At 38.7% G+C, this 22,301-nt stretch overlaps 1 protein-coding gene across 6 annotated transcripts in view; it reads right to left on the bottom strand.

Moving 5' to 3' along the window:
- Positions 1 to 22,301, bottom strand: part of HDAC7 (histone deacetylase 7) — a 273,723-nt gene that overhangs the window by 83,199 nt on the left and 168,223 nt on the right. The window contains exon 1 of one of the 6 annotated variants that reach the window (XM_075199265.1): positions 17,360 to 18,260. The exons of 3 other annotated variants lie outside the window; for them this stretch is intronic. In XM_075199265.1, coding sequence (XP_075055366.1) covers positions 17,360 to 17,483 — 124 coding nt within the window. In that variant the 5' untranslated portion in view covers positions 17,484 to 18,260. Of the gene's footprint in view, positions 1 to 17,359; positions 18,261 to 22,301 lie in introns of those variants that run through there. 2 more of the 6 variants (XM_075199261.1, XM_075199267.1) reach the window with 2 other exon arrangements.

Below are 22,301 nucleotides of genomic sequence, written 5' to 3' on the forward strand. Positions count from 1 at the left end.
AGTTAGCAAGAACGTTCTTTTTTATGTACAAAATTCAACAATATATATCGTTTACATTTATATTATACTTTCAATTTTTTATTTTTCTTCATATTTACCTGTATGGGCAACATGAATGAATTTCCACTGGTGAATTACAACAACCAAAACTACATGGACAGATAAAGGGATGTCATCTGCGTCTGCTGTATAAGTTAAATAGAATCATAGAATTTGATGGCAGATAAGAATCAAGGAGGTGGCTTATGATATACTGAGGAGGGGTAGTCCACAAGTGAACAACCTCCTTAATAACAAAACAATAGGGATTAGTATAATTGTAATGCAACAAATGGGGATAAACCATTTTACAAAATCCATAAATCCTAGCAGGACTTTAATCTCGCCTTGCACAAGGCAGCCATGTTTGTCCAGTAGACCTCATCTGAGGAAACACAGAAGCTCATCTGCTGCTCTCTCACGTGAGAAGAGCTCAGTGAATCACTGGGTATTGTGTAGAACAGATTCTGTAGAACATTGTATAAACAAGGAACTGATACCAACCATCACGCTGTTTATTCAAAATGCTAAGAAGAATTCCGCATAAACACGAAAAGCTGAAAACTACTGTACACCTAGTGACTTAAATCACTATATGAAAACAGGTTTGTTTTCCATTAAATGCTACCACTGGGCTGCCGGCTACTGCATTATAGCATAGCAACAAACAAGGTATGAGATTAACCAAGAGCAACTGTTACACAAAGCATTGCAGTCTCATTTCTTCAAATTCTTTCTTTTAACCAATACTGCCTGGATAGCCATCATAAACCTTGACAGATGGGAAATCTGTTTGCTGTACAACTGCATAACAATTAACAATAATGAAGGTATTTCGACTCAATAAACCATGGTACTTCTAGTTGGAGTAAGTGATCTATAGAAATATGTATATAAGTACATACTGTAATTACATTTCTACCCTCAGGACATGTTCATATCCCCAATAATCCCTGCCACGCTTATTTACAACATGCCACATGCTATTAAGACCAAACATTTTGCCACACTGCTTGATTGGGTATTTCCTTAACCATGTGTTTATGCAATTATTTCTAAGTGCTGCACACAAGTAGCTGCCAATATATAAGAAAACATTACCATAAATTGTCTTATAGATCGTTGGGCCACCTAAAGCAATAGTTGAGATCTGGTTAGTACTGGGGGCAGCATGGTGGCTTAGTGCTTAGCACTTCTGCCTCACAGCACTGGGATCATGGGTTCGATTCCCGACAATATCTCCGGTTTCCTCCCACAATCCAAAAAAAAAGCATGCTAGTAGGTTAATTGGCTGATATCAAATTGACCCTAGTCTGTGTGTGTGTTAGGAAATTTAGATTGTAAGCTCCAATGGGGTAGGGACTGAGGTGAGTGCATTCTCTGTACAACGCTGCAGAATTTTGCGTTCTGCAATATTCCGCAGTCATCAGGTTAGAATGCTTTACAATCGTATAAAGGAAATAGTGATACTGGCCTTATATGTATTGGCACATGTCCTCTAGGTGGATAAAAGTGGATGCACCTCACGTCATAAAAAAGACACCAGAGCCAATCACTGTTGTATACCAGCAGCCAAGCATGCGTGCCTCTTTCAGCATGCAAAGTAAATCAAGTGTAATGTAATAGTAAATGAATACTGTTCTGTATATATTCTGCAGCATATGCCACCCTGTACAACTAGGTACAGATTGATAATACCGGGTGTCTCCAGAGATTATGAAGCGGGTATGCACTTTAAAATGTACTTGTAGGACAAGTAGCTGCAGTTGCCGACATAAAGAATCATTGTGAATCTGCAGAGTTTGTGGTACACAAAAAATCCTTAGCAACTAAATACTTCTTAAGAGTTTTCACTTTATATGACTTGGTCACAAGCCTTCATGTTCTAGCTGAAGACTCTGAAACATCTCCACACAATGGAATACAGATCTATGTGACAAGATGTCAGACAAATGCCTATACATAGATCTGTACTGAGCACATAAGGAAAACCCCGTATACAGAGCTGGGGGAATTTACAGGAACTAAATTCCTGCACCTGTTTGAAAAGGTCTGTAGGAAAATTCTTTCAACCTTATTTTACCTAGAAATTATTTCCACTTGTCAGGAAACTTTGCCAATGCCCCTGTACAAGGTATTCATTGGTTTTATCTACATGTGTTTAACGTCAGGAAGGACATATTAATAACACAGAAGTGGGTACAGTAAAAATAGCAAAACACGTTTTACATGTAACCTTTTATTTGGGCAAAATGCCTAATCTGGAAAAATAATAATTGGCACAACATTCTATAAGAAGGGAATTTATTTATTTAAAGTGTAACAATAGAAACAAAATATAGCTTTAATTTTCTTCAAATATATATATTATGAGACAGTGTTATCTCTATGCATAGAAAAGGTTGCTATGTGCCAATGTTTTTTAAGTTGGGATCCATCTTTTCCCCGTGATGACAAAATAACTTATTTTCAAAGCACTTTCTCGACGTAGGTTTGCACTCACAGTAATGCTGCCCCTTTGCAATACAAATTGAGTGATATCTGTGCACTCCAATAACATTAGTGATCACAGGTGGGAATACGCTTTTTTAAAGCCAAAGCTAATTTTATAGCTAAGAATGCATGTCTAGATCGTAAGCTCTTGTGAGCAGAATATTCACTACCTTTTCTATTGGACTTTATTTTATGTCCTTGTACACCTCTACAGAAAATTATTGTCCTATTAATTTATCATAGAAATAATATTCCCTTGTAAACCTAATGAACATGAGAACAAACAAAATAGAAATAGAGAAGACAAATCTGAGCTGTGTGTGAGGAGCTGGGATGGTTAACAGTCGGGGAGGAGGTTTAATTTCCTAATGAACTTCTGCTGGGTGTTTTCAGAAGAAAGCAGAACATGCTCTGCTATTTTTTAGTGTTGTGACGTATACAAGCTCCAGACTGGGAGATATAAAAGGGAATACAGACGTCAATGGCGGGCTGCAGCGTGACTTCTGGCTGGGAAGCCGGCAAGCTATGACTGGCAGAACTAACTCTCCCGGCTTACACCAGAGAGAAGGAGGCAGAGACGCATCCTGCCAGTCAAATTACTATTGCAAAACTCTACAATGTCAAAAACAAACTGGGGATTTCTGTCGATACAATTTCTGGACGGTTCATTACCGTTCATGATGATTCACAAAGAATAATTTTCAAATAGGTTGAAGGGTTATTTAAATACAGCCTAATAATGATTTAAAAACAAACAACCAAAAAACCCCATTGTATTTTTGTTTATACTTCTTCCTGTGAAATTAGATAGTCTGTGACTATCACCAGCTGCAGCAGAGTCTGGAGGGTTTAGGGCTCTGCCCAATCTGCAGCAAGGGATCCCTGTGTCCTTATATATGTTGTTTCTCACAAATCAATTTACAAAACTTTTATTAATGGTTCAGACAAAAGAAAGTTGTTTAAAAAGAGGCTTTCAATGATTTATTGTTTTTAATTTGTAAATATCATTTGTAGATATGAAAATGCAAAGGACAATTTGAGCCCTGAAATTTGTTTTCATAGTTGGCTTTTAAAACAATTTGGCAGCAGTCAAATAATAAAATTTGTAGACGCTAGAAATAGACAAAACTCTACTCCTCTCCAACAAGGGGTTATCTAAAGCTATCACAAGCAGATAGTCTGAGTAAAATGATACATAAGAGATGCCAGTCCAAACATAATTTAAAAATAATCAGTGTCTCTTGCTTGGACTTTTAGGGCTAGATTTACTAAGCTGCGGGTTTGAAAAAGTGGGGATGTTGCCTATAGCAACCAATCAGATTCTAGCTTTCATTTATTTAGTACCTTATACAAAATGACAGCTAGAATCTGATTGGTTGCTATAGGAAACATCCCCACTTTTTCAAACCCGCAGCTTAGTAAATCTAGCCCTTAGTATTATTAGTATACATTGTGTGCTATTATGGTCCTAACTTGTTCTATACTGATTTTGTCACAGTAATCATGTCATATCTATTACATAGCTTCCTCTTTATATCAACAGCTTGAATGCATGCCAGCACTGGCATTACAGAGAGGGTGGCACAAAACAGAATGGGTTTTAATGGGCTTTTGTGCACCCTTGGTGAGCAAAGCGAGTGTTATAAATCAGGTAGCACAAAGAGAGATATTTAATATTTTGCTGCAGAATTCTAATCTAAGCAGTGTGATATTGTTAAGATACATGAAAACTTAGAACGCCTGCTGTATTACATGAACATTCCAATAGAAATATGTTTTAAATAAAATTAATCAGTGAATATGTTATTTGTGTATCTAAGTGGATTTAAAATAATATAGCGCATCTAAAACATATTTATAAATGTAAACATGAGCAGAATACCTGGGGCTAGATTTACTAAACTGCGGGTTTGAAAAAGTGGAGATGTTGCCTATAGCAACCAATCAGATTCTAGCTGTCATTTTGTAGAATGTACTAAATAAATGACAGCTTGCATCCGATTGGTTGCTATAGGCAACATCTCTACTTTTTAAAACCCGCAGTTTAGTAAATATACCCCCTGGTCTCTTTACAAAACTAACTACTATCTGTTTTTACTAACCAAAGGAGAAAATAGGAAACAAAAAAATTATTATAAAAAAAGTTCCTGGCAGAAACAAATATTTGTGACTTCATAATTGCTTTGGTAACTTTGCATATCCATATTGTATTTATGCGCATCCTATAAATACACCCTTATTATTATTATTATCATAAAACCGCGTTGATGCTGGGAAAGATCACTCTCAGAATATAATTGCTTTAAATTAATTACTATTACTGTATATATTAATGCATGTTGTGTCATGACAGCATTCAGAGTTAGCTTTTTATGTCCATTCATTTAAAGAACACTTCACCAGGTGGAGATAAAAAAAAAAACATTCACTATGGGATTATCTTAACTGAAATACTGGAGCATGTGGACCATCTAATTAAATAGCACTTAGTACTCAAGGGAGCAGGCAGCTATTTTTACTTCAAAGCTGAGAAGGAGTCAACAACATGACATCTTCCGCTGTCAAGTAACCCTTCTACAAAAGACCCCTGCAGCCTGAGACAGAACTATGTCTTTCCCAGAGCTCAGATCCCTTGGCAATGATCTAAGACAGCAGGGGCAATCTATATGGCAGTCACAAGTAGGGAACCCAAACAGGTCCCTGGGAATGAGAGATAGAAATCTCCTCCTAGAGATGTTTAAAGCATGTTCTTGAGAATAGAAATAGAGAAGTAGGAGGGATGTGTATTAAATGATTTCTCAGTAAAACAGCATTGCTGAGTTCACCTTACAGTATACAGCTGGGTACACTTATGAGTGGATCTTAAAGTACTACTATTATCATTTATTAATAAGGAGTCAACCTATTTCTCTGTACAACGCAGGACATATATATTGATATTATTACAGAAGACAAAAGGTAAGAATTCCCTGCTTACAATGTAAGAGGTGAACCCGTGACATATAAATGTAAAAGGGTACTGAATGGAGCAGCCAGACAGATGGTTTCTATCCGAACACAGAAATAAACTACTTTAAGGAGCAGAGGTCACTGGAGGTTCCCCAAGATTAAGGAAATGCTAACGAGAAGTATAAATGAAGCATTATGTGGATAGATGGAGAGATTGTCTTTCCTAATCAGGATGGCTATAGAATGTGATAAACTTCCTTGCAGAGGTGTTTTCGGGGACGGCTTAAAGCTTTAGGACCTGATTCATTAAGGAAAGTTAAGTAAAAAGATTGAGTAAGTAGTCTCCTGGACAAAACCATGCTACAATGCAAGGGGTGCAAATTAGTTTTCTATTTTGCACATAAGTTAAATACTGTCAGTTTTTGATAGCTTATTTGTACAATGAAATTTAAAGTTGATATTTGTGTGTTACATGAAAAAACAGACAGTATTTAACTTATGTGCAAAATAGAAAACTAATTTGCACCTCTTGCATTGTAACATGGTTTTGTCCAGGAGACTACTTACTCATTTTTTACTTAACTTTTCTTAATGAATCAGGCCCTTAAAGATTAGTGGATAAATTTATAGAGAGAGGAATCCCTGGCTATACTAAAGCAGTACCTGCCTATATAAAGCAGTACCTGCCTATACTAAAGCAGTACCTGCCGATACTAAAGCAGTACCTGCCTATACTAAAGCAGTACCTGCCTATACTAAAGTGGTAACTGGCTATACTAAAGCAGTCCCTGCCTATACTAAAGCAGTACCTGCCTATACTAAAGCGGTAACTGGCTATACTAAAGTGGTAACTGGCTATACTAAAGCAGTACCTGCCTATACTAAAGCATTACCCGCCTATACTAAAGCAGTTCCTGCCTATACTAAAGCAGTACCTGCCTATACTAAAGCGGTACCTGGCTATACTGACAGTTCATGGGAGTAAGTTTGAAGATGGAAATAGGAGATGGTTATAAGGGACAATGAAAAGTTATTCAAGAGATTAAAAATTCTACATATCTGCTACCAAACAAACATAACATTACCATAATCTGTAACACAAGTACATAAGTGAAGTAACATGTACATTCTAGTATTTTATTAAACACATTATCTAGATCAGGGTTTCATAACTTGTAAATTGCAATTACTGTTTCATGCCACTTAGGATGGATGCATCGATCCTATATTTGTAAAACCATTCAGTTATTAAACTAAACTAGTTATTAATATATAATTACGTTTATATTGATAGTTTGCATTAAATGTCATTATATTCACCAGTTTACAGTATGTTGTACAAATACCTAATCCTGATAAAGTTATATGTCAACAATTTCATCAACTTGTATTCAATGAAAATAGCAATGAACAGGAAATCCGCTACTAATTTAAAACTTAAAGTGACTGCTGAATAAAATAAGTTATTTTTTGATTCACCTCCACATACACAAAACTTTAAAAGTACATTTTAGTGCCTAGAAAAGAAAAAGCTAAAGGGTACACATGCATTACTTGTCTTGGAGAGAAATGGTTAATTAACCACTTACTCTGCAGATATATCTTAAATCTCTCATTCTATGCAGACAACTAGGACTCATACCCATGGTGCACCAAGGACACATTCAGAAGGTATCCCTCACCATTTGGAGACAAGCACCTCTTTGCTGACTATATAAATACCAAGCAGATGACAGGCAGTGAGCAGTGATTCTAGATCATTTTCTCTCCCAATCCATTAACCCTTTCTGTGGCTACCATTGAATTTATATTGCAAAATATATCAATTAAAATGTAATCAGTAACCTTACATATATCTATAAATCTAGTGTCAGGCAACATAGCATCTGTCATACTTTACAATTTTCGAGGGAAGTTATGATTTTTTTTTATTGTTTGCTAGTGGACCAGTTACCTATAGACAGAGGAAGCAGTGCATATGTAATCTACTAATCCACTATGACCTAGGGCCTGATTCATTAAGGATCTTCACTTAAGAAATTTTTTATTTCAGTCTCCTGGACAAAACCATGTTACAATGCAAGGGGTGCAAATTAGAATTCTGTTTTGCACATAAGTTAAATACTGTTTTTTTCATTGTAACATGGTTTTGTCCAGGAGACTGAAATAAGAAGTTTCTTAAGTTAAGATCCTTAATGAATCAGGCCCCTAGTGACTTCACAGAGTAATGCCTTCCTGAAGTCATCAGTTCCTAGTACTCTGATGAATACTGGTTCCCCTGCAAAAATAGTGTCTGTAATGTACACTATGGAAAGGCTTAAAATGTTATCTGGCATAATATTAGCACCAAATAGGAAGACACAAAAATAGTTAATTAAAGAGATCTGAAATATTTTATTTTTTAATTTGTGATCTAACATCTACTAAACAGGCAATTTGAAGACATCAGACTGTATTTTACCTGTACATACAGACTACTTCATTGCTCCTAATATCTGTTACTTATTCGTGGAGGGGAAGTTCCTGAGTGATCATCTATAAACACGTAATTCAATTGTAGCAATTAACTCTTGCAAATAATAAAATGAAAAGAACAAATGTAATTTAGACTACCTAGGATACCTGTATCACCATTAATTTAATCAAGCTGCCTTGTAAACAAACACACTGGAGAAAGACTTGGAATAAATTAATTAGCTGCTTACAAGGCTCTGTGAAAAACATCTAAGTGGACACTAGCAAGTAACAGCTGTTTTCTGCTTTATCTATCAGCTCAAATAATGTTGTATTCTAGTGAAGAGAGACTGCAAGAATCTGGTTTAAAAGGAAAATAAAAATAAAAAAAAAGCGTTCTGCTGACAAGGTGAAATGAGTTACTGTATCTTACCTTTCTCAGACAACTGGGAAATATTATATTATTTTTGACAGTTTTTGCAATTTTTTGAACCTCTACTATTTGAAGAATGACTTATCCTTAAGCAGAATATTAGCTAAAGCTCTGCTTGTGATATAAAACGTAAGAATAGACTTAGGGCTGAGAGATCCTTTGCTCAAAAACAAATGTTTTCCTGTCTTCGATGGCTATTTAGCCACTAGAGACACCAACACACTGAAATATACATATTTTATTTAAATAAACAGATCACACAAGTAGATCGAGATCTCCCAGCAATGTCAATAAATACAAATACTCAAAAAATGTATGTTCACTATGCAAGATAAGGAATACCTATATGTCAGAGTGAAGGCATTATTAGATGAATCTCTCATAAAATAATAGTACAAAATATAATTTTGTGTTTAGTTTTCAATTGGTTACAATTATTCAACATTTTTTGATCTGCAATGAATGATTAAAATGTTCATCAACATAATGCAGTAGGTTGACGCTGTATCCCAGATATAGTATAACATAGGTGCTATAGAACTTCAACTAGCATAGGAGCAATTCCACTTTCGAAAGATCATAGAACAGCTTGTGACAGGCAAATAATTGCAAGTATTATAAGTGCGGTTTATATAAATGTACAGCTTTCTTCTTTGTTTGCTTTTGCTGATAGTGTGACTGAACATAAAAATAAAAATACAAGGAAAAAGTAGGAAGGTGTTAATGCAGGGTGGATACATCTGTGAGTATACTAATATTTCCCAATATCCCCTAACACTGGTAAGGTAACACTTGTAGCACCTCTAGGGCATTGTTACCCAACATTTCACATACTAATCAGCCCTTGTAATACTAGGCGACACCCTGGTACAGGTGGTAGACCATACTTGCCTACTTTCATATAGTGAAGTCCGGGAGATCCCGGACAGGGGGCGTGACTGGAGGGCGGGAGGGGGTGGAGCGCAGTCAATCTCGTCATTTTGGCCTGCCCCGTGCAACAGGAATGTCACTTTGTCGCAGAGGCGGAGCCAACATGACACGATTCACCACAAATAGCATTATTTTAGCTAGCAAACTGCGGGATGCTGGCTCGTCCGGGAGTCTGGGAGACCTACCCGGGTTTCTGAAGTCTCCCGGACATTCTGGGAGATTTGGCAAGTATGTGGTAGACTTTTGTTTTTTGAATGAACTAATGCCCGATAAACAAGAAAAAAAAAAGGGGTCTCCTAAATACTCATCCCCCAGATGAATATACAGCTCAATTCTGAACCAAAATTTTCTAAGGATCACCAAGTAAAGAAAAATTACTAATAATATCTATATATTTTTTATATATTTTGTTACAGTTAAAAATGTAATACAACCAAAAGGATAGAAACAGAGAACGTTAAAGACGTAACCGCATGAAAAGCACAGTAAAAGAAAACCAAACACCAACATACATCATTCAGTGACAAACTGACAGTCTGCATCCATGTAACAGGCAAACAGCTGCAAGGTTTGCATTGCAGACATGACCCACAATCTCTTGGGAAGATCTCTAGGTGAGGATAAGGCAGGCTTCAACTAACCTTCCTATTCAAAACAAAAATAAGACTTTTAACAGACCATCACCTCAAGTAATAGGAAGGCTTACTCATTCTAACCCTTTGAATATGGAACTGTATTGTAAGGTGAGTAGGTTTTCTGATAAGACAGTCAATACCACAGGGTGATGTTTACACAAACACAGCCAAAGGTAATGTATGTCTTTTATAATGGTATAACTATTAATAAGGGATGCCTTGTTGCCTAACTAGAAAAACACACTGAACTTTAGTTGTAAAAGGTTTACGACATATGCTGCTAAGTGCATCTATAGTGACACAAGAAAGCATTAGCAATTTATAGACACAGCTGCTAACATGCTAGGTCTTTGCTATGTGCAAATGCTGGAAGTCCAACTGAGATCACATGTTGTGCTGGTCTCCCTCAAACAAGACTAGACCTCACAATTTCCACACTTACCAGTCATAAGATGAGGTCATGGCTCTTTCTTCACAGTTGACTAATCTTGTAACTCTTCCAGACTTAATGCAGCCATATTTATCTTAGTTTACAATTATACAGGTTATTATTTATACACCTGTCTGTCGAGAAATCATCTCACATAAACAAGGAGAGCGAGTTCGAAAAACGCCAGGACCACTTATATGAGAATAGAATACACACATCAAGCATCTACTGATTTACAGTCGGCTCAACCCTGATTAATATTACTGCAGACAGTTTCCAATCAATAAACTGTCATTTCAATTAAATTTCCGCTAATTTATGATTAGAAATAGTATTACAAATACGAGTCAAACGGTTTCAGTAACAAAAGAAACAAACCAAGGGGTAAATGTATCAAGCTGAGAGTTTTCCGACGGGTTTGAAAACTGAAGATGTTGCCTAAGGCAACCAATCAGATTCTAGCTGTCATTTTGTAGAATGTACTAAATAAATGACAGCTAGAATCTGATTAGTTTTTCAAACCCGCCGGAAAAAACTCTCAGCTTGATACATTTACCCCCAAATCTACATTGAAACAGGTTAAATATATGACAAGCCAATCATTCTGCATTTCAAATTTTTCTACATAGAGAAGTAAAGGAACAAAAAAAAAAAAAGTCAATTTATTATAGTTATATTTTACAGACGTTACCCCTTAAATCTATAAGAGGGTTACTAGTGGGCACACGTACCACAGAATCTGGTCTGCCCAGGAGGACATAGACCAGTGTTGGCTAACCTGAGACACTCCAGGTGTTTTGAAACTACAAGTCCCAGCATACCCTTCCAGCAATAAGCTGCTATATATTGGCAAAGCATGCTGGAACTTGTACACCTGGAGTGTCACAGGTTAGCCAACACTGACATAGACACACTGGTTGCCTGTCAGAATTGAATGGAGTTAATGATAATCAGTTACAATGATAAGACTTGGGGCAAAGTCATTGTGCAGATGAGTAATACACACACCATAATCAGTAATCTCTTTACAATGCGATCTGTGCCAACATTTCTTCTCATTGACGTGGCTCTAAAGGACAAACTGGTCAAGATATTCAGTAAGTCAAGATATTTAGTCATATTTAGGGCTGGGTAAATGAGATTAGTCAATCAGTTGTTTCTGAGAACTACAGAAATACCGTTTGTTTGGTTGGTAAAGTTCAGTGAGGTTTCAACACTCCTGATCCTCCGTTAATTGATGTTTTATCCATCAACCACTAATCACATATAACGCCAAGCGTGGTGTAAAAGTTAGAACACGTGACTATATGTGTCCCAAGAAAAAGAACAATAACGTTGGTTCTTAAAGAAGGATAATGCCTTGCACAAATGGAGCACGCATGACTGTGTGAGACCACTTCAGTTACTTTTAGAGTTCGCCATGGAAAATGGGTAAAGATGAGTATTAAAAAATAATTTAAGATGCTTTTTATTGTATTTCACATGTGCTTTTCAATTATTGTGCTATAACATACTTACCTACTTTCTGTATTCTGATTCCGGGAGATGGGCGTGACTGGAGGGCGGGAGGGGGCGGGTCAGGGCAAGACAAATTGCGTCATTTTAGCCCCGCCCCCGTGGCGAAAATGCCGCGATTCTGGCTGAATCGTGTCATTTAGCGGTGGCTGCAGCGGGATGCGGGAGATTTGCCAGCTCTCCCGGGACCCGAATTTCGGGAGTCTCCCGGACATTCCGGGAGAGTTGGCAAGTATGTGCTATAACCAATACAGTCTATTGTACTGGCAGCGCATGTTAACGCATGAGATATAGGCAGTGCCGCATGCTTGCATTTTAAAGGCAGCGTTGCCACTCTAGAACACAGTGGTGGGAACAGCACTGTTGACTCTTATAGCATATTTTATGTATTTATGAATATGAATGTGTTACAAGGCAGTAAAAACAGATAGGTGTGAAAGAGCTCTTAAAGAATGTTTGCAAAAAAAATATTAATTTCTACAATCTGCAACTCAGTAGTCCCTTTATTAATAAATACACATTTCTAGTACTGGGTAACATCACCTCTTGCCCCCAGAATAGGCTATATTCAAGGATTTAACAAGGTGCTAGAAATGTTCCTTAGAGATTCTGGTCCATGTGGACATGACAGCATCACACAGTTGCAGATTTGTCGGCTGCACATTTGTGCTGCAAATCTCACATTCCACCACATCTCAGAGGTGCTCCATTGGACTGAGATCTGGTGACTGCGGAGGCCACTGGAGTGCACCCACTCAACTGTTTATGCCAAATTGTGACCCTTCCAGGATGCAGCAAATATCGAGATTCATCAGACCAGGCAATATGTTCAATCTTCAACTGTCCAGTTTTGGAGAACATGTGTCCACTATGGCCTCAGTCACCTTCCTGTAAGCTTGAACCAGTCTGGATATTCACCTCTGACCTCTCATTAATAAGGCATTATACCCACAGAACTGCCGCTCATTGGAAGTTTTTTGTTTTGCACACTATTCTCTGTAAACGCTAATTTGTGAGTGAGGTGATCAGCAGTTTCTGAAATACTCCAACCACCCATCTGGTACCACAATCAAAGTCACTTAGATCACATTTCTTCCACATTCTGGTGTTTGGTCTGAACAACAACTGAACCTCTTGACAATGTCTCCATGCTTTTACGCATTGACATATTTTTTGCTGATTATATATTTGCATTAAAGAATTAGATATCTGAAGGATGCTAGTGAAAGTGTGGTTTTCACACTAGTGGGCAACTGACCTAAGAAAGGTTAGGAGATATTTATTAAATGTTCTGTGCATGTATTCTTGCATTTTTGTTGCTACGGGCAATGCATTTATTTTTTTTTTGCAATTAATTTTAAAATTGATTTGCAAATGTTCATTGATCTCTAGTCTGTGCAGCCTTATTGAAATATAGTGTCATACATTGCATGAGAATTTTTGAGACGTTATTATGCAAACCCAAAAAACAAACACACAAAAAGAAAAGGGACGACTAGATAGACCTGTAGGGTCCTATCTGCTATCAAATACTGAGTTAATCACTTAAGCTTTTAAAACGTCACAAATACAGCATTCTATTTACAGTAGCAAAAAAACCATCATAGTAACCTTTTCATTGTGTGAGGTTGGTTGTAATGTGTTGTGAGCCCTGTTAAAACAAAAACAAGCATTTCATTTCCTGATGTCAAACTGCACTAAATCTGTTTTCTTTAAAAAAATGTATTGTCATTTAGTGATACAAATCAGCAGGTCGCTGCAATTCAATTCTTAGCTTGTTTTATTATCTTTTTGCAGCTATAATGTACACATAATTTAACCATTTATCATACCTCCAATTACAGATCTAAGTGCACCATACTGTACAACACACAAATATCTGCACTTGGGGCTTGATGCTGCGTTAGGAGCAAAGCAAATTAAGGAAGACAATTTACTCCTGGACAAACCACGTTACAGTGCAATCCATGAATACGAGCAAATGAAATCCACCACATTCCAAGAGAATGGAACTTAAAAAAAGTTTGAAGAACAATGGTGAAAGATCACAGATGAGGACGTGCAGAAAGAGCCCTCTGACCAACCAACCTGACTTTATATCAAGTCTTTTTTTAACTTGGCTGTCTAATGACACTGGCACAGGACTTCATTTTTGACAATAATGTTGCTTAATCTAACACTGCCATATACCCTCTGTGAGCCTGAATGGCCATAAGATGCCCAAACAAGCAATCATAGCTTGTGATACACACTTCCCTAAAATAAATAGTCTGTGAATACAACCAAGAAGCTATTTATAACTGCTTCAGTTTCCAAAGTATTTCATTTAAATGACATCTCATAAATTGGGGTGCAAGCCCTAACAAGCCCTTGGTGTTTGCTTTCTTTAAAGGCAATCTTTTGTTCTTCTTACGAGACTGTATTTAGAACTAAGAGTATGTTTTCAAGTAGAATAGACATAGCTATTATATGAGGCTACAGCTGCACAGAAGCTGATATCAGAAATCAGCCCTTTATCTTAATACAAAGACTACAAAAGAAGAACAGGTTGCAAATCAAGTACAATGACAGTATGTACAGAAATTCAGAGCTGCTTTAACTAAGCTGTGCAGAGCCCTATAAAAGTTTTAAAAAAAAACTAATCCAATGTATTTAAAGTAGGCTTAAGAGACTAGTAACAAAGCATGACAATGATTATTACATCATTAAACACAATGATTACCTCATAGTGTCTGCACGGGGTTAGGTTAGAATTACGTTTAACAGATTTCCCAGATTAATTTAAAAAAAAAAAACTACAACTAAAACTATATATATTGGTGCATTATGCCATTTAGTATATTGCATTACACATTTTCCTTGTTTTTTCTTAGAAAACGTCTCTCGGAAATTGCGCTCACTGATTGATTTTACAATGAAAGTCATCTCTGAGCCAGAAAAAGTCTAGAGGCCTTTTCATGTCCCAGTAGTAATGTGATTCTCATGGATATAAGGTATCTGATAGTAAATCACCACTTTGTAAATATGGGTGTTATTACAATACCATCACATGTTTCAAGCTGGTACTGCAAAACTTTTCAAACACCGCAGGTATGTGCCAAAGTACACCTCTCAAGACAGGAAATTTGTGAATACAAATAATTGTCCCGTAGGAGGAAGTGCCTAGAAACTTTTAAGATTGCGTTTATCAACACCAATTGTTCCTCCCTCCATTGTAAAAAAATAAATAAATAAATCTTAAAGCAACACACATCCAGCTAAAAATAAAATGCTTTACTGCGAGACTGATCTCTGGATCTTTTTGGCTAATGATTTGTTAGAGCTCTGTTCTTTCCTGGTGACATGAAAATTTGCATCACCATGCTAAAATATGTTCAGAGTACATTTTTAACACTTTAGTTGCCTGTTTACTATTTTAATCTATGTAACTAGATGCATTACTTTCCTCCCCTAACCTGAAACGCATAATTGTAAAGAGACACAGTAATATATGGGCCTATATTTAGGAAACTGTTTTTCTCACTTAGAAGGGTGACGGAGAACAACAAACCTGGCAAGTATTACTTCTTAATGGTTTATTCTCAAAATAAACCTGTGTATACCCCAAGCATGTTTACATTTTCCATCTGTTGCTACATCTACTACTTAACATTTTTAACATTACTTATGAGCTTTTCTCCTCCACCAGAATTTTAAGAGGATGTCCCCTTATTTTTAAACGATGACATACAAGATTATGCAAACTATTGTGCAGCGTTAATGCAAAACTTGTCCCCATCTCTCATGACAAGAAGTGTTCTGTTTACATTTGTAAACACTGTAATGTTAAAAGATCCTAATTCCCTAGAAGGAGAATGCTCAAACATGTCTGCCCCAGACATCTGCTTCTTCTCACATATGATGCTTCCTGAGTGCTCAAACACATAATAGAAACAGCTACAAATAAACTGGAAATATTTTAGAAGTCATACAGTTTCCCTATAAAATGCGAACACAAGGATTTTGTTTCAGGCTAATGACATATGCAGCAAATGTCATGTCTTGCTGTCTCGTGTTTGTATATATTTATTTGCAAAAAAAAATGGCTTCAGTCCACTGAAGACTTGCAGCAGCAAGTTGCAACATCTGAAGTTATGAGGTAAAGAGATTGCCAAAATCATGCTGTTTATATCTGCATCATGTTTTATAAGGCTTGGCAACACTAAGGTAGCTGCAAAAGCTAAACCTCATTTACGGTGCTAATAATATTGCTGTTAGAAATGTTACATTCTGCTGTTAAGCCATATTAAAATTGCAAAACAAAACAGTGGTACATTGTTTAAGAAGGAAGCTAGGGGGTAATATATAGGTTACACACTGGACTCCACATTTTGTACAGCACATTATTGTGAACCTGAAGCACAGGTACAAAGGTCAAGGTGATATGTCATTTCACTAGAAGGTTACTATAATAATCTAGGTGAACAGTTTTGCATTATGTTCGTGCAGCTATTGTAATACTTATCGAATTACAGGCTTTGAAAGGTCATGGGGTGCATCCTGCTCCTATTCCACTTACTCCTATTTCTGTATAGGAGTTTTGTATCTGTCACACAGTGTCACACTTGTCATCCCACAATTAGAGAAAACATGAATCATTGTCTCCTCACCGGCAGGTATAGAAATACAAACCTTATATTTTGGATGACAACATTATTAGTGGGTATGGTGGGATGATCAGTGTTAGTAGTTGCAATACCCTTTTCTGCAATGTCTCAAAGGGTGTGGACGTCAAGTCTCCCCAAGTTACAAGACAAGGCCAGGAGGACTTAAAGTGGGGAACATTTCTAGTAAGATCTGTACATTTATGTTCAGTCTTGGCCCTAAAACTATAGGGGGGCTTCAGATCTTCAATCTGACGGGGCTAGGAAGAGTTAATTGGGGTATTAGTTCAGCAGTTAGTTCTCCCATCACTGTTTGAAGTTTTGTTGTAATGTTTTGCCTTGAGTTATGCACCCTTTCCTGTTTGTGTCTATCTTAATAAAAGCTTCGCATGTGATCTTCCCACCCTACCCCTCTCACCTACCGCCCCCACAACCACTGCTTATTTGGAAATGTTATTTTGTTTATGTTTGGCTTGTTAAGTGCAGTATCTGATGTATAGCGTAGGATGCCATATCTTGTACCTTATACCTTGTATTGTGCTTCACAGTGTACTGTGTACACTGCAATGTAATGTATTGTATGTTTTTTGTGCCTTTATGCAAATAAAGATACTTTTTCAATAAAAAAATTAGTTCAGCAATCATTACCATTTTAATGTTTCACAAACTTACACGTTAATCAGACACACAAAAAGTCTATAAAAGTTAGGAAACTTGTGTCTCTCCAGCTGTTGCGGAGTCTGCCAGGCCATGCTTGAACTTGTAGTTCTACAGGTTCCCTAACTCTGATTTACAGTTACAGTAATAATAAGGATACAGATAAAAGGGACAGTCCTACCTGCTCCAGCGGCGCCGCTCTTGTGCCCGAACCTCAGCCCCGGATCGCCCCGTCTGATGCCATCCGTGGAAGAAGCGGAATCAGCCTCGTAAATAGTGTTTAACATTTGATGTAATCCCGGCATGGAGGCGAGTGTATGAAGGGGTGGCAGCGGGCACCAGGTCCTCTGTCCTGAGTGTGCACTCACTGCAGCAGACCAGACACTGACAATGCTGTACAGGGAGTGTGATCCCCGGAGAAGCCCCCGAATGTCACATTGACTGAAGGGTCACACCAAGCCCCATCTAAATTCCATAACACTATTAGGACTCAAGCGTCACGATCTGCTGGGCTCCTGGAGGGCACCGTGACCCTCAGCGTGCTATGTGCAGGGAAGGGCAAGGAACAGTCAGTGAAAGAAGAATGCAATCCAACAAGAAAACTCCAAATCCAGCTCCACGGCAGCCTCTGTCCGTACAAGGTCTATATGTTACCGCAAGTAGAAAGAAACTTTGCTTCCCATTCAGCTACAGAGCCAGCAGCTCACTCAGCTCAGCCGAGGAGGCAGGGGGGCAGGGAAGTCAAGCACGCTGCACACAAAAAAATGAAAAGCAGAAAACTGCCACTTTCTTTGCTAAACCCCCCAGTGACAATCAGCAACGTGCCCAGTGCAGTGTGCAGTATTGGCAGCGCTTGATTCACCTGCCCTAAATGTGAATGGCTGTGTCCAGGCTGTTCTGGGTGTGCACACAGCCTCGTAACACCACTGCCCCGAGCTGAAACTGACAGAAATAGATCGGCAGGAGGAGGAGCACCGCCAAAAATAGACCTAATATCATAAGCCAGCTCCACACTCACACAAAAGAAGTGTGCATTGTTTGGACGGGGGACTCCGGGGTTGGCTGGAGCGGGGCCCAATCAGGACTCAGCCCTCGGCTTGTCCATACTTTATAAACCAGATTCAGGGCTCCATCTGCTGAAGGGATTTGAACAGGAAAAGCACAGTCACATGTTTCCTTCCTGGTATACCTGCAGGTTCGGCAGGGGTAAATTTAGCTGTTTATTTACATTTACAGTCATAAAAAGGGAGGAGGAGGAGGGGGGTGGGAAGAAAAAGTAACTGAAACCTTTAAAACGTCTTCTCTTCTGCTGCTTTTTGCTTTGCTGTAGCATGGAAGAGGTTAACTGATTCTCGCTGAACCAGATTTGCAGATTAATTCCTCGATGTGTTTTCTCATAGCTACATTCCTCAGTTCTCTCCCATAGAACAAAACCTGCATAACTAACTCAACCTTTGATTTATTTGTATCATTGTGATGATGGTTAAAAAAAACCAACTCTTCCCATCAAAACGGGATTAGGTAAAAGCCGGAATTGCCAGAATGCCGGAACACTGGAATGAGTCAGCTTACTACAGCCCCCTCTGCTGCTTGGTGTCTTGTGTGACGCTTGTTGTGTTTTCTCTGCCTGTATAGTGCATTCTGTTCTGCTGCACAGATATATTCTCTGTAATATGTTTAACAACTGTTACACATATTATATTGCATATATATTATATGGTGTGTACGTGTGTGTGTGTATGTATAATATATTTATATATATACATTTCTGTTTATCATAGCTATATATTCTAGTTGTCCGTTCTACCTGCCTGAATGTATGTCTGAATGGAGCACTGAGTGCATTACCCATCCATTTAAGCTGCCGGAATGGAGCTCCGAGGACCTTAACCATCCATTCCAGCTGCCGGAATGGAGCTCTGAGTATCTTAGCCCTCTTTTCCGGCTGCCGAAATGGAGCTCCGAGTATCTTAGCCATCTATTCCGGCTGCCGGAATTGAGCTCCGAGGACCTTAGCCATCCATTTCGGCTGCCGGAATTGGGCTCTTAGTATTTTAGATTATTATGCCAGGTGCAGGAATAGGGCTCTGAGTACATTATTCATCCATTCCGGCAGTTGGAATGGGGCTCAGAGTACCCTAAGAATCCATTCCGACTGCCAGAGTGGTGCTTAGAGTACCTTAGCCATCCATTCCGGCTACCAGAATGGACGTCTCAATATCTTAGCCATTCATTCCGGGTGCCGGAATGGATATCTGTGAACCTTAACCATTCAATCCAGGTGCCGGAATGGATGCCTGAGAACCTTAGTCATCCATCCCGGCTACTAGAATTGGGCTCTAAGTATTGTAGACAACTATTCCAAGTGTCAGAGTGGGGCTCAGAGTACTCTAACCATCTATTCCGGCTGGCAGAATGGGGCTCTGAGTACCTTAGCCATCCATTGTGGGTGCCGAAATGGATGTCTGAGTACCTTGACCATCCATTCTGGGTACAGGAATGGATGTCTGAGTACCTTAGCCATAAATTCTGGGTGCCGGAATGGATGGCTAAGGTGTTCAGAACCTCATTCCGGCAGCCCTAATGAATGCTTACTGTACTCAGTCCTCCATTCTGGCACCCGAAATGGAGGGCTAAGGTGTTGGCAGACCCATTCTGGCAGCCGGAATGGATGGCTAAGGTGTTCAGAACTCCAGTCCAGCAGCCGAAACGAATGGGTAAGGTGCTCAAAGCCCCATTCCAACACCCAGAATGGATGATTAATGTACTCATAGCCCCATTCCGGCAGCCAGAATGGATGATTAATGTACTGACGACCTCCATTCTGGCACCCAAAATTAATGGTTAAGATACTGGCAGACCCATTCCGGCAGCCGGAATGGATGGCTAAGATACTGGCAGACCCATTCCGGCAGCCGGAATGGATGGCTAAGGTACTGGCAGACCCATTCCGGCAGCCGTAATGGATGGCTAAAGTGTTCAGAACTCCAGTCCAGCAGCCGAAACGAATGGGTAAGGTGCTCAAAGCCCCATTCCAACACCCAGAATGGATGATTAATGTACTCATAGCCCCATTCCGGCAGCCAGAATGGATGATTAATGTACTGACGACCTCCATTCTGGCACCCAAAATGGATGGTTAAGATACTGGCAGACCCATTCCGGCAGCCGGAATGGATGGCTAAGGTACTGGCAGACCCATTCCGGCAGCCGGAATGGATGGCTAAGGTACTGGCAGACCCATTCCGGCAGCCAGAATGGATGGCTAAGGTACTGGCAGACCCATTCCGGCAGCCAGAATGGATGGTTAAGGTACTGGCAGACCCATTCCGGCAGCCGGAATGGATGGCTAAGGTGTTCAGAACTCCAGTCCAGCAGCCGAAACGAATGGGTAAGGTGCTCAAAGCCCAATTCCAACACCCAGAATGGATGATTAATGTACTCATAGCCCCATTCCGGCAGCCAGAATGGATGATTAATGTACTGAAGACCTCCATTCTGGCACCCAAAATGGATGGTTAAGAAGATACTGGCAGACCCATTCCGGATAGTCAATGCACCCAGCACTCCATTCCGATATACAGGTAGAACGGATAACTACATATAACTACATATAGCTATAATATACAGAAATATATATAAATATATTATGTGCGTGTGTGTGTGTGTGTGTGTGTGTATATATATATATATATATACACACACACACACATACACGAAATACAATATCTATGCAATATAATATGTGTAACAGTTGTTCCACATATTACAGAGAACGTATGTATGTAGCAGAAGAGAGTGCACTATATAAGGAGAGGAAACACAGCAAGCTTCACTCAAGACGCCAAGCAGCAGAGGGTGCTGCAAGGAGTCAAATCATTATGGCGTTCCGGCATTCCGGCAAGTTTTCTCCAACACCGAATAAAAATTTGGTCTGCTTGGTTTCTAGTACCTGGTGTTCTAGGTGGTTTCCTGTACATCTAGCTAAAGGTACTGTGATAATATGTTTGCAATGTCACTGATTGTATAATTAATAAAATGTAAAATGGTCACATCAAATGAACATGTTTTGATTTGCTGCAGGATTTAAAAAACTATATTATATGCATTTTTTTTTCTTGAACATTTTTCTTCACTTTTTAGTTGTCTCCTAACTCCCCTTTGCTGGCAGATTCTTTATAATACCAGTGAAATTCTATGCAGAAGAAGGGGAGCAGGTTCAGCAGGCATTCTAACAGTTTAAAAAGAAAGATAGCTAGCAGCTTGTAAGCTTAGTAAGCAAAATCACAGTTAATTTAGAATCAGATTTTCTTTCTTTTAATGACACACAAACAACTATGGTGATTGTTAAAGACCCCAGTGTTGGGTATCCAGTAAATGGCAGGGAGAAGCCCACCTAAAAATACAGTATACTAAAATATGATACTGGTATTTTAAATGTATACATTTATGTATACAGTGCACAGGTGAGTTGGTATAGGGAGCTAGGTAGCAAATATATCCTGAAGTTTAGCTCTGAGATATGGCCTGGGATTTCCTCAGTTCTCATAGTACGCATAGTAATGCATACGTATACACACTTGTACGCCTGGCACAAATACTACTGTTTAGCATACACACATAAACACGTTTTTTGCGTCCATTATTTTCTGCATACATTTAGAAATGTAAATTTGTCCAACTTTAAATGAGCTCTTAGGGTCATATTCAATTGTTGGCGCTATAGCCCAAAATCTCGTGGCACGCACACTATTACCGCGTGTAAATACCGGTATTACGGTGCTTTTCTCGCTGGATTTTTGAAATCCAGCTTACTATTACCGTAATACTGGTAATAGTTTTTCCGCTGCGGAAACCACAGACAATTGAATATGCCCCTTAGAGTAACAATACTCTCGTACTTTTACTGACTAAATATATTATACTAACAATAATCTTGTAATTTACTGACTAAATGTATTTAATTGACTAACAATAATCTAGTAATTTATTGACTAAGTTATCACAAGCTTGCCTACTCTCCCGGAATGTCCGGGAGACTCCCAAAATCCGGGTAGGTCTCCCGCACTCCTGGGAGAGCAGGGCATTCTCCTCTGGAATCACATCATTTTGGCCAGCTCCTC

The sequence above is a fragment of the Mixophyes fleayi genome, chromosome 2 (assembly GCF_038048845.1).
Source record: "Mixophyes fleayi isolate aMixFle1 chromosome 2, aMixFle1.hap1, whole genome shotgun sequence".
In the NCBI taxonomy this organism is placed as follows: Eukaryota; Metazoa; Chordata; class Amphibia; order Anura; family Limnodynastidae; genus Mixophyes; species Mixophyes fleayi.